The 13,333-nt window shown below is 43.4% G+C and overlaps 1 protein-coding gene across 3 annotated transcripts in view; it reads right to left on the bottom strand.

The window, feature by feature from the left end:
• Positions 1-3,118, bottom strand: part of Zfyve1 (zinc finger FYVE-type containing 1) — a 52,067-nt gene extending 48,949 nt beyond the window's left edge. The window contains exons 1-2 of one of the 3 annotated variants that reach the window (XM_076921746.1): positions 2,830-3,118; positions 432-1,352 (exon numbers count right to left, since the gene is read on the bottom strand). In XM_076921746.1, the coding sequence (XP_076777861.1) occupies positions 432-914 (483 nt within the window). In that variant the 5' untranslated portion in view covers positions 915-1,352; positions 2,830-3,118. The remainder of the gene's footprint in view (positions 1-431; positions 1,353-2,829) is intronic. The other 2 variants (XM_076921744.1, XM_076921745.1) reach the window with 2 other exon arrangements.
• Between the last annotated feature and the right edge of the window lie 10,215 nt (positions 3,119-13,333).

Below are 13,333 nucleotides of genomic sequence, written 5' to 3'. Positions count from 1 at the left end.
TGGAGGAAAGAAAAACTAATTTGGCCCAAGATTATCTAGCTGGTAAATAACTAACTCTTAACTCTGCAGTCCCAGCACCTTGGGAGGCTGAGGTAGAAGGATTACCAGTTCAAGGCCAGCCTGAACTACCCAGCAAGACCCTGTCTGAAAAAACTAAAAAAAAAGTAAGCCAGACATAATGGCTCACATCTACAATCCCAGCACTTGGAAAGCTGAGGCAGAAGGACTGTTGTGAATTCCAGGCCAGCCAAGCTACGGAGTGAAACTTTTCAAAACAAAATCAACAACAAGCCACCTAAATAAATTTGACTCCAGACAACTTAAGGCTTCTGCCTCTAAGGGGCACTGCCTCCTTCCTGACTGTCTTGGAGAGCAAACTCCCAGCAACAGATGGATATACAGAGAGGAGTCCCTAATGGCTGTGGACTTACCTGGATCTCTTCGTTTTCATCTACCAGGAGGAAGCTCACAACCCTCTCTGTCATCTTCTTTCTCTTGGTCTCCTCATCCATCTCTTCCCCCTCCAGGGCGTCCTGGACCTTACTGACATGGTACACAGTAATGGGGTGTCTTCTCTTGTTACCCCCTGAATGAGTCCTCTTCTGGCACTCCAGACAGAGATTGATTTTGCAGGTCTGGCACCTCACGGCTGCCCTCTGCCTAACACCTGGAGAATGCCCGTTGGGGCCCTTGCAGGGGTCACAGTAAGGGACATGGCCAGCTTTGAGTCTTATCCGCTCATGGTTTCGAAGGCGCTCCTGCCGGTGGAGTTCCTCCTCACAGCGGAGACACTGCAGACTACAACACTCATCACATTCGAAGACAGCTTCATCAGTCCCGCTGCAAGCGTAGCTCTCTTGGCACATGAGCCCCGGATTCAGGCCCTTTTCTGCTAAGGAAGTCTGGGCACTCATAGCTTAGACTTGTCTGGAAAACACCCACCCTGCAACAGTCACTACTGTACTTTCCCAGGAATGAAGAAAGACAAAGGCTTTGAGTCTGAAGACAGCTAGCACTTCCACAGGGTTCTGAACCCTTTAAAATAGAAAACCTGTCCGGCTAAAGATTTTCACACACTCAACAAGCGTTCAACTTTTTAATTCTCTGCCTCCAAGTCTCTTGTACCAGCAGCAGTGTCCACTGAGTTTGATGGTCTCATCCTCTGCAAAGTACAAAGAAAGGTGTATAGTGAAAGCGAATTTGACAGTCTCTGCCCCACGCTGAAGGGTCTGCTGGGTTCACAAAGGTCAGCTCGTCGGTTTGGGCCTCAGCTACAAAGTCATAGTGATGACAGAAGGTGGTGAGGAGCTGTTTGATTTACTTGGACCTCAAGCCAATGTTTCAAGGGCTACCTAGAACAGAGAAAGAAGATTTTACTAATCTGGGGAGAAAAAAGCAGAAGTGTACCTTAAACTAAGCAAAAAAGAAAAAAAAAAAAAAAAAAAAAAAACACCTAAATGCTAGGCCAAAACCAGAGAGAACCCTCACTCTTGCTTATAAAACCTACAGTGGTTTATTCTGGGACTAGAAATGTCATCTCAAAATCATGGCTAAGGATCTCCCTTCTAAAAACAATTGCCATGCTGGGTACAGTGGTACACCTGTGAATGCTAGCACTCAAAAGGCTAAAGCCTGGCTACTAAGTTAACTACAAAAACCAGCCTAGAGGCACCTGCACAGGGGAGGCAGAGGCAGGTGGATCTCTGTGAGTTTCAAGCCACAGCCAGGGTTTCACAGAGAGACCCTGTCTCAAAACAAACACTTCTAGACTCAGAGGCTCTAAAAGATTTTTGCAGGTTTGTTGGTTAAATGCTCTGCTCATTATATTAAATTCTGATTCAAAAATCACTAAACAGACAGTTTTTAGGAAGCTAGCTCTCTGCACCTGCTCCTTATATGTGTGAAGTGGAGAAGACGGTCTGTAAAAAGCTAAGAAAAATACTGTAACAATAAATTCAGACCTCTCTCAAAGACCTCCACAAACCCAATTATCCTTATAAATGGACTCTTTTAGCTCTGGACAAGCAAAGGCCTAGTAAGGACTCTAAAATTGACAATGATAGTCCCAACTTCATGTTCAGAAACAAGAAAACAACTACTGTGCTTGCTTTTGCCCCTTTTTTCTACAGAGGAAGAGAGCTGGGAGCAACAGGAGGCAGAATTCCAGCACTAGTAGAGCCAGGCTCATTTTCTCTTGTCACTCAAACACTTAAAACAAAACAAATCAAAACTTAGAGAGACAGGAAAGGGGGTTTGGGGCCACGTCTAAATGTAATCACTCCTAATACGCCCTACCTTTGCGTTCTATTCCAAGAGCACAACCAAGTGTAAAGTCCTCCTTTCAGATACTCACTCCTCCCTTACAGTAACCAATCTATCCATCTGATCTTCAGATAAACAAGGCAAGGGAGTAACCAGGGGACCTTATTTACACCTTAACCTCAGACGTGTCCAGTCAGCTCCCAAAAGGGAAATAAATACCAAAACTTGTCACTACTGAGAAAAAAAAAACAAAAACAAAAAAACAAAACCAACCTTCAAATGAACAGCTGACCCTCACCACCACCAGGCCAAGCAAACAATATGCCCACTCGGAGCCCCCCACCAATCCAGGGTCCCTCACTCCCACCTTGCTCCCGAACACCACCACCACAACCCAAGGGGTGGCAGCGGAGCCGAAGAACAAAGAAGACCCCACACACACTCAAATCTCACAAACCCGCACATCCCGGAGCCGAATCCATTGTTTATGCCACCCCACCCCCACTCGAGCCGCACCCGTCCCCCCTTCCTCCCAGGAGCGACTGGAGCCCCGGGACCAGCGCTCGCCTGGGGCTGGGCCGAGGCGCCCCCGCCCTGTCCGTCGCCGCCCGCGGAGCCCACCCGGAGCAGCTCCGCCAGGACAAGGCTGTGTAGGAGACGCGGATTGCCGACGGGACCGGGCTGCTCTAGGGCCCCGGCGGATCCATCCTCAGCTCCATCTCCGCCCCCTCCTCCTCTGCTGCCTCCCAGGCTTCCTCCTCTCTTGTTGTCAGTTGGAATCAGCTGATCAGAGTGAACTTCTCCCAGCTCGGACCAACAGGAAGGCATGAACAGCGCAGACCAGCGAGGGAGGAGCGGCCAGAGGCTGACCCCGACAGCGGCGGAGCGGGAAGGGCGCTCGCGGCCTTTTGGGAGTTGTAGTTTTTTAGGGGATCGTCGTTCTGTACTACATCCCAGAAATCGGGCTCTACATGACTACAATTCCCGATGGAAGCATCGCCCTTGCGAATAGGCGGGGCAGACAGGTCGGAAAGCATTTCGGGACTTGGAGTCTCGGCCGGGACTGAGGCTTTTTTTTTTTTTTTTTTTTTTTTTTTTTTTTTTTTTTGCAGGTTGCAGCGACTTGTTTAGGGCAGTGGCCTGAGTATTGTAAATTTTAAAAAAAGATATGATGTTCTATATAACCAGAAAATGGCATGGCACATTATTATTGTACACCTTTCCTTCAGAAATGCTCAAAGTGGAAAAATACCAGTAAACATTGAGAGGATATCACTATGCTTGAGGGTGTTTTGTTTTCCCTTCAAAGGTATTCAACGAACTCACTGTTTTGTTCCAGCCTGACTCCTTTTTCTGTCTTTTTCCCTCTATAGGCTTCATAACTTCTAACTTTTAAGTTGTGCAAAGCTAGAGCTCACATTCTAATAAAATGTTAATACCATTATTTTCTAACTTTTTTAAAAATAGCTTTATATTTGTTGAGTGCTTTCACTTTTTTCTCATTTATTTCTTGAGACAACAGAGAAAACACAATGCATGGGAAAGATACTGGTCTGTAATGCCTAGTAAAACTAACTACATAGGAAGGTAGGGTAAATCACTCAGTCCCTCCATAAAATAAAGGAATTTTGCTGTGTAATTTCTGATGGCTCTGCCAATCTTAACATATGGATCTTATCTTGACAATGGTTAAAAAAACTGAGAGAAAAAACTAAGGTTAAGTTACTTGCCAGGGTACACAGAAAATTATTGACAACACTGGATAAGACCTCCTCTTCTGATTCCAGCAGGACACTCACTTGCCTTCTGATTCAAAGGACATAATTAGATCAATAGTTAAACCAAATCTACAAAACAGTGAATGAGCTATGGATTATATTATTGAAAATTATCTCCTCACCACACAAAGCCAACAGTAGAAAACTTGGATGAGCTTTTTTTTTTTTTTTTTTAACCTGCACCATATTACAAACCAGGATAAGAACTAAGCTATCTACATTACATTAAAAACTAAATGTTTAGCCAGGCAGTGGTGGCGCACGCCTTTAGTCCCAGCACTTGGGAGGCAGAGGCAGGCAGATTTCTGAGTTCGAGGCCAGCCTGGTCTACAGAGTGAGTTCCAGGACAGCCAGGGCTACACAGAGAAACCCTGTCTCGAAAAACCAAAAAAGAAAAAAAAAAAAAAAAAAACAAAAACAAAAAAAACTAAATGTTTACTAGAAATAAGATGGTGTATGGAGAAGAAAAAATTTGATTAAAATAAGTTAAGCTAACAAGTTTTAAACAAGCCTGAGGTTGGTTGGCATGACAAAGGTTTTATCCCTAAGACTGCCTCTGTGGCTGTGTGTACCTTTGCTAGATTATTTCATAACCTTGATTATAAAATGAATATATTGGTCTATGTGTATAGCTCAAAAGAGATTGCTTGTCTGGCATACACAAGGCCCAGGGTTTGATCTTTAGCACCACAAAATATGGGGGTTAATAATATATCATAGGAACAAACATTTAGCATTTTAAGTCTTATTTAGTTTGTGTGTGTGTGTGTGTGTGTGTGTGTGTGTGTGTGTGTGTGTGCTGGTGCATGCACACATGAATCAGGGGCATGTTTAGGCCAGAGGTCAATCTTAGGCATTGCTCCTCAGAAGCCATCTACCTTGTCTTGTTGGTTTTGGTTGTTTGGCTGGTTGGTTGGTTTGGGGTGTTTCTTTGTTTGTTTGATATCTCACTTAGCCTGGATGTTACCAAGATGGCTAGACTGGCTGGCCAGTGAGCCCTAAAGATCCTCTTTTTTTTTTCTGTTGCCCAGCACTGGGGTTACAAAAGTATACTACCATGTCTTGTATATGAGCAGAACTAACAGCATGCATATTTATTAAAATGGAGACTTATTAGATTGGTGTCTTAGCTATGGTTTCTATTGCAGTGATGAAATACCATGATCAAAAAGCAAGATTGGGAGGAAGGGGTTTATTTAACTTACACTTCCACACTGTAGTCTGTCACTAAAAGCCAGAACAAGAACTCAAACAGGGCAGGAACCTAGAGAATACAGAATGCCATGGAGGGGTGCTGCTTACTGGCTTGCTCTCCTGTGACTTAGTCTACTTTCTTATAGAACCCAGGACCCCCAGCACAAGAGTGGCGCCACCCACAGTGGGTTGGGCTCTCCCCATCAATCACAAAGGAAAATGCCTATTGCCAGATCTTCTAGAGGCATTTTCTTAAGTGAAGCTCTGATGAGTATAATAAGTTGACGACATTAAACTTACCAGTACAACTGACTTACACACTATACTCTAGGTAGTACAGCAGTGGCTGCATTTACCTTGGAGACTCTGATAACTCAATCTATGAGGCCAGATTCCTCAGTAGTCCTAGTCTGGCATTGAAGGCCTGGAGGATTTCTGGAAAAGCCATTGGTCTTCAGTGAGTATTAGAAGCCTAGAGAAACTGAGACATTTCCACAAGGAATGGCAGCAGTGGTAGAAAGAGAGCAAACAGGGTAGATGAAGTTGCCAGCACAAGGAAGGCAAGCAGGGAGAAAGAAATTGCTGAACTTCCTTTTTATCTGGGCTGCCACTGGACGCTGCTACCCACATTCAGGGTGAGTGTCCCACTTCAGATAAACTGGTCAAGAAACTTTCTCACAGCCCAGTGTAGTGGAACTGCACGCCTTCAATCCGAGCACTCAAGTGTCCACCTCTCTCTAGGAGATAGACAGATCTCTGTGAGTTCAAGGCCAGCCTAGTCTGTTTATGGAGTTTTAGGCTAGCCAGAGGTACACAGTGAGACTGTGTCTCAGAGCAGAGAGGGCAGAAAGGGGAGGCATAATGACAACCTTCCCTCACAGGTCTAGCACCAGTCAAGCTGACAACTAAAAGTAACCCACATAGCAAAGATTTTATGTAAATTTAGAGGTTTTAACCTAGGTACCCAATCCCCAATGCCACATTAAATGGTAACCCTAAGAAACATTCCTAAAACTGTGAGGAATAGCTCCCTCCAGGGAGGACAACTAAGGTGCAAAAGAAGAAAGTTGTTTTGGTTTCTTATTTTCTGTGTATGCATGTGTGCCTGGGCGTTTGCGTGTGCACTACCATCTGCATGCATGAGCCCACAGATGTCCAAAGAGGGCATGGATCCCCTGGAACTGTAGCAGTTGTGAGGCCCCATGTCAGTCCTGGGAAGTCGAACCCTCAGCAAGAGCCAGGAGTGCTCTTAAAGGCTGAGCCATTTCTCCAACCCCAAGAAAGCTGTTGGCATTTGATTTTGTGTGGTTTTTCTGTGGAAGATGAACCACAGAGCTCTTGAATCCTTTCACTGCAGAAACACAATGTCAGGAAGAAGGGGGGAAACTAGCTTTGCTTCTTTTATTGGTTCATCAGATCTTTTTATATTTTTGGTGGGTTTCGCTCTCTTCAACCCTCTTCACCCTTGGTATTTTCACTGGAATGTTGTCTGTGAGAGAAAAACTGAGTCATTGTTCCAGAGGGAATTTACTGTTGGGTTGTTGGTCTTTTTTCTCCCTCAGGAAGAAACACTTTAAATTCACTGTTATTATTTTATTTAATGAAAGGCCATCAAGACATTTCTGTGTGAGCTGTAAACCCCAGTCTATGGGTCTAGTGGCACCCACATACACCACCACAACTTCCCATATTCAAAGACAATTTTCTTTCTTGTTTGTCAGGTTGGAGTGTATTTACTCTCCATTTACCTCTGTGGGAACTTGAGTGTCCAGATTTAGGGTTCCTACCAGGTCTTAGGCTTTCCTTCCTTTCTTTCTTTTCTTTCTTTCTTTCTTTCTTTCTTTCTTTCTTTCTTTCTTTCTTCCTTTCTTTCTTTTTTTCTCTGTGTAGCCCTGGCTGTCCTGGAACTCACTCTGTAGACCAGGCTGGCCTCAAACTCAGAAATCCACCTGCCTCTGCCTCCCAAGTGCTGGGATCAAAGGCATGTGCCACTACTGCCCGGCTGTAGGCTTTTCTTCTGTCCCACTTTCTCCTTGAAGCCCCAGAAAAGTCATGCTAGGAGGCACACACCTTTGATCTGAGCACACGGAAGGAATAACTAATAACAATAATAACAACGATGATGATGATGTGTAATAAGAATTAGCTGCAACAAGAAATACAAAAAACAATTTGAATTTTTTTTTTAGACTTTAAATTGTATGTATATAAATGTTTGCAGGCATGCACATATGTGCACCTTGTGCTCGTGACCTTTGTATGTATATAAATGTTTGCAGGCATGCACATATGTGAATCATGTGCTCATGTCTTTTTGTATGTATATAAATGTTTGCAGGCGTGCATGTATGTGCATCTTGTGCTCATGCCTTTTGGGTCCCCCGGAACTAAGGCTGTGGACAATCAGTGACAGTACTTCCTCCAGCAAGGCCCAATTCCTAAAGGTTCCACAACCTTCCAAACAATACCACCAACCAGGGACTGAGTGCACAAATATGGGAGCCTACAAGGGACATTTCTTCCAAGCTGCCACACACAGACACACACACACACACACACACACACACACTAAGTTCATGAGGCTGCATTCAGGTATACAGTGTGAAGTATACAAATTGTGTTAAAAATGCCACTGGCTGGGTGAATTTGCCAGATCTCAAGAAACACACCTTTAGCCTTGCCTTACAGGTTAGAAAATTTGGTTTTCCTACCATCTTCAGAAGTGAACTCATCTTTAAATTCAGGATGCATAAACCCAGCTTGCTATGCTAGAGATACCACCCCAAAAGTTTCCAGTGAGATACTACTCTTATCTATGTTATCCAAACTGGAATTCTGTGTGTGTGTGTGTGTGTGTGTGTGTGTGTGTAAGTATGTGTACCTATGATTTAAAGACAAGGTCTTGATGTATATATAGCTGAGGATAACCTTGAACTCCCGACTCTCTTGCTTCTGCCTCCTAAATACTGGATTACAAACTAGGCACGCACTACCATGCCCAGTTTCAGACTAGACTCCTTAAAATTACTACAGCACTTTTGTTCCCATAATAGTTCTGTGAGAGAACTATAGTGAGAACAGTGCTTGATGAAACTAGAATCAGAACAAGAAGAAAGGACTCAGACCAATGAACACTCACAATGAAAGGCTAACTCACATACCACCACCACCCCCATATTAGACTTGGCTGTTACCCACCTACAGCAACAGAATAATTTAATTCCTCTAAAGTTACCTTTCCCTTGATGTTTCTTTGCTGTCCACTGAGATAAAGCTAATCAATTCACTCTCAATAACTTAAAAAGAAAGTTAACTTACTGAAAGGGTAGTACTGTAATGAAGCCAGCCACAGACTGAGTAGGCCTTACCACAATTGACTCCATGGTGGAAGTGCCATTCAGGCTGTAAAACTCAGCATGCAGAGAGCACCACATGCCAAAATGAAAACAAGACCTAATCCAACAAAATCCATATAGTTCTTGGAAAGTCTCAAAATGGCGCTTTTTTTTTTTTTTTTTTTTTTTTTAAGCTTCTGTAGTTCCACTTCTGGCTAACTGTTATTAACTGAAGTGTGTCAACTCCAAACATGGTTTCTGTGCTTAAAAACTCACCCCTGAGAAAAGATGTTGTGCTGCACTGGGGTCCTGAATGCCCAGTGAAGTCACTAGCCAGCTAATAAAGACTTTTCATGGCTTAAGCCCATGTGCAAGCAGTCTTTCTTTCACTGGTGAATATTCTACAACAGAACGTATTTTAGAGTTGTTGGGAAGACTGGAGACTCTGGATCAGAAGGTGTTTAGCAGAAATTACCAGCAGGGTCTCACCTAACAAGTCAGGAGAGAAAGCCATCACAGCTGGCATTAGACCGGCCCTTCCTGTGCTTCTGCCTCCACTGCACAGCTAGTGGTTTGGATGTCTCAGCGGAAGCTTATGTTGAACTAGATCCCATTATGAAGTATTAAACATATAAGACCAGACAAGGTGGGGTTTTGTTTTGTTTTTTTTTTTTTTTTGCTTTTGAGGAAGGGTTTCTCTGTGTAGCTGTCCTGGCTTAGAGATCTGCCTGCCTCTGCCTCTTGAGGGCTGGAATTAATGATGCTTAATACCACTGCCAAGCTGACAAGGGTGATTAATCCACTCATAAATTAATTAGGGAGTTGTGGAAATGACTCAGTTGGTAAAATACACAAGAGTACCTGAATTTGGACCCTAGAACACCCATAAAAACCTGGGCGTATCAGAGGGTGCCAAAACCCTAGCCCTAGCAGAGAAAGGAGGATCTTTGAAATTCATTGGCTTGCCAGAGCTATCAAATCTATAAAATTTCAGGTTCAGTGAGTGTAGTACAAACAATTTAAGCTTATCCTGACTAGCTTACAAATAAATGAGACTCAGACTATGGTTATTTTATTAGGTTTTGAAAATTACTGGCGCTGGGCAGTGGTGGCACATGCCTTTAATCCCAGCACTTAGGAGGCAGAGGCAGGCAGATTTCTGAGTTTGAGGCCAGCCTGGTCTACCGAGTGAGTTTCAGGACAGCCAAGGCTATACTGAGAAACCCTGTCTTGAAAAAAAAAGAAAGAAAGAGAAAATTACTGGCAGTCACCCCTAATCTACTCTTCTAACTGCAGGCAGGACTGGCTACCTCCCCAGCAGTGTACCCCAGATACTTGCAGTTTCTTCTGGTCATGTCCTCATGGTTCCTCTCCTGTCATGGCTTCTTCCTCTTCTCTCCTTCCTCCTCTTTTTCCCTTGTCTCTCCTCTTCCAACCAGGTCACTCCAAATTCACCTCCCTCTAATCTCTCCAGTAATTGGCTGTAGTCAATTTTATTTAACCAATAGTTTTAAACTAAGGAACAAGGTTTGCACAACAAAAGCTTGTAAATACAGGAAGGGAAGTCACTCCTAGGCTTAGACCTTTCAGTATAGAATTTAGCATTATAGGGCTGGAGAGATGGCTTAGTGGTTAAGAGCACTGACTATTCTTCCAGAGGTCTTGAGTTTAATTCTCTATAGGCTGGAGTATCTATCTTCAGCCTTTGGCTCAGAATATCTGACAGACCTTTTGTGAAGCATGAATTATAAGGGACTTGCTTACCCTGTCTTGGCAGAAGTTGGCAATTAACTTCCCTACATCCATTTGTCCTTTCTGGATGGCATTCTGTCTGCAGATAAAGCTAGAGCATTTTTCTTTGCCCAGTGGCTAGCTTGCCACAATTGAAGCAACTCCATATGGAGGCCATTTCTATTTTTTTTTCCAAGCTGAATGAGGCTGCTGCCAGGAGCTGACATGCCTCAATGTCAAAAAGGACTTAAATTAATAGAAAAGATCTTTAAATGCCATATTCTGTGAGTCTCTGAGGTTTTGAAGACCATCTATCTATTCGTAGCATATCTGAACAAGCAAACATTGCTGGTCTCCAGCTACCTATTATCTGTTGAACCCAGAACATATATTTCTGTGATAATCCAGACTAGAATCTAACATTACATTAGTTTGATTGATTGGCTGGTAATTTGCATTGCTTAGTTAGCCTAAACAGTTTGTAATAACAGCTATTAAAAGGACTGAATTGGCCGGGCTGTGGTGGTGCACGCCTTCAATCCCAGCACTTGAGAGGCAGAGGCAGGTGGATTTCTGAGTTCAAGGCCAGCCTGGTCTACAGAATGAGTTCCAGGACAGCCAGGGCTCTACAGAGAAACCCTGTCTCAAAAACAACAACAACAAAAAAAAAAAAAAAAAAAAAAAAAACCTGAATTAAACCTTGTACCTTTAAATGAGTTGCATAGGCACTTTTCTAAGAGTTGAAACATGCATATATTATGTCGTAACAGAATTAATCTTAAATTTTGTCTCAATTACAAAGATTTATAACAATGAAAACCTTAAACCTAGGAGGCTGGCAAGGTGGCTTCATAGGTAAAGGTGCTTTCCTCCAGGCCGAAAGAACTGAGTTTAAACCCCAGGCACTCACATGATGGAAGGAGAGAGCCAACACCTGTAAGGACAAGCTGTCATTTAGTCACTTCGAGCATTCTCTGACACATGTGTGTGCATCTACATTAACAGAGACATACACAAGCATAAATGTCACATAAAAAAAAAGAAAAATAAGACACGCAGTTTAAAATAAATGAAATGGCTGGACTGGAACCAAATGCTTTTAATCACAGCATTGAGAGGCAGAAATAGGCAGATCTCTATGATGTCGAGGCTAGCCCCTTTACATAGGCAGTTCTTTAATCCTAGCACTTACCCAGGAGGCAGAAGTAGGAGGATCTCTGAATTCTAGACCAGTGTGGTCTACACAGAGAAACCCTATCTCCAAAAATAAACAAACAAACAACAACAACAAAAAAAAAAAAAAAAAAAAAACCCAGCAAGTAAGGCATGCCTATTGCTGAGATTTCCATCTAATTATCAAACAGATAAATAAAAACAAAATTGACAATTTTTTTTCAAACAAAATCAAAGAGAATTCATCAGAAGCAAACCTGCACCATAGAAATTATAGAGAACACTGTTCAAGCAGAAGGAAAATACCAAAGGAATGAAAAGTGTCAGAAAATATCTATTATGGTTTGAGTAATTGTGTCCCTCCAAGGTTCAGGTAGACACTGAGGTGGAAAGTTCCGGAAGTGAGTAAAGTCCTCCCCTAACAGATGAAATGTGCAGGCTTGGAAAAGAGCCAAAGGGGCTGGGAAGACAGGGAGATGGCTCAGTTGGTAAAGGGCCTGCTGTTTAAGCCTGAAAGGCCAGAGTTCAATTCTCATCACCCACAAATAAAGCTAGGGACTGAACTCACCTGTAATCCCATCACTGGTAATATGGAAGACAGGAGACTCCCTGGAGCTCCCAGGCCGGCTAAGGTAGCCCAATTGGCAAGCTCCAGATTCAATTAGAGACCCTGACTCAAGAGTAAGGTGGAGAGCAACTGACAAACACCCAACCTCAATCGCTGGCCTCCACACACACCTGAAAATGTATACACAAATGGTTGGAGAGACGGCTTGCAGAGGACCCCAGTTCAATTCCCAGCACACCTACATGGCAGCTCACAATGACCTGTAACTCCAGTTCCAGGGGGTCTAACCAGGGCCTTCTTCTGGCTTCCATAGGCACCTGCACACGTGGAGGCAAATGATTAGGCCCCCTTTGCCCCCTACCTTCTACTATGTAAGGACTTAGCAAAGAGGTTCTATCCTGACACCAGAAAGCTAAGCCTGTCCCTGGACTCTAAATTTGCCAGGATATAGAATCTGGAAATTCTAGTACCCAGAAATGTGAGAAATAAATGAATACTCTTTATAAGTTAGCCACAGCTCCCTTGCACTCTGTCCTGGAGACCAGACCTAGAGCCTTGTACTTGGTAGAGAAGCAGCAAGTCCCCCACCACAAATATTTTGTTATAGCAACAAGGACGGTTGAGACAATCTATTTAAACAATACTTCACTGTTTAAACAAAAAACTGGGGTAGGCAAGATGGCTCAGGTAAATGCTCTTTCCCTTTACCCCAACGATTTCAAACAGTTGGAAGAGAAAATTGATTCCCACATTTTGTCCTTTGACCTCAACACATGCACACAAAATTAATTAATTAAAATTAATTAATTAATTAATTAAAAATAGCGTATCACAGAACATACACAAAGGAAAATAGCAGGACAAACAATGGAATCAGAAATAAAAGATGTTGTGGGGGATGTGGAGGAACGTGGGGTCAGAAGTGGGACAGAGAGCGAGCGCCACAGGCTCCTGCGACTCTGAAAAGTTCTGATCTTGTATGGTGTTTGATCTGATGTGGCTCCTGACATTCCAGTGAGACAACACAAAGGACCCAAGGTCAGGGCGGTGGCTACTTTCCAGGTCTTCACAGAAATCTCCCCTGGGGATTGGACCCTTCCCTACAGGCTCCCAGACTGACAAGTCAGATTCTGATAAACAACACCCGTAGCACCCCGATTTACCCTTGAATACTTAAGTATGCCCTAACTACCTAGAAAGCTATATGTAAGCTTGTGTAATAAACAATAAAGTTAGGTCTGCACGCTGATGCTGGTCTCCGAGTCTGAATTCCAGGCACCATTGTAGACTCT

Source organism: Arvicanthis niloticus, chromosome 23 (genome assembly GCF_011762505.2).
Source record: "Arvicanthis niloticus isolate mArvNil1 chromosome 23, mArvNil1.pat.X, whole genome shotgun sequence".
Taxonomy (NCBI): Eukaryota; Metazoa; Chordata; class Mammalia; order Rodentia; family Muridae; genus Arvicanthis; species Arvicanthis niloticus.
This window is presented reverse-complemented; position numbering and strand designations above follow the sequence as displayed.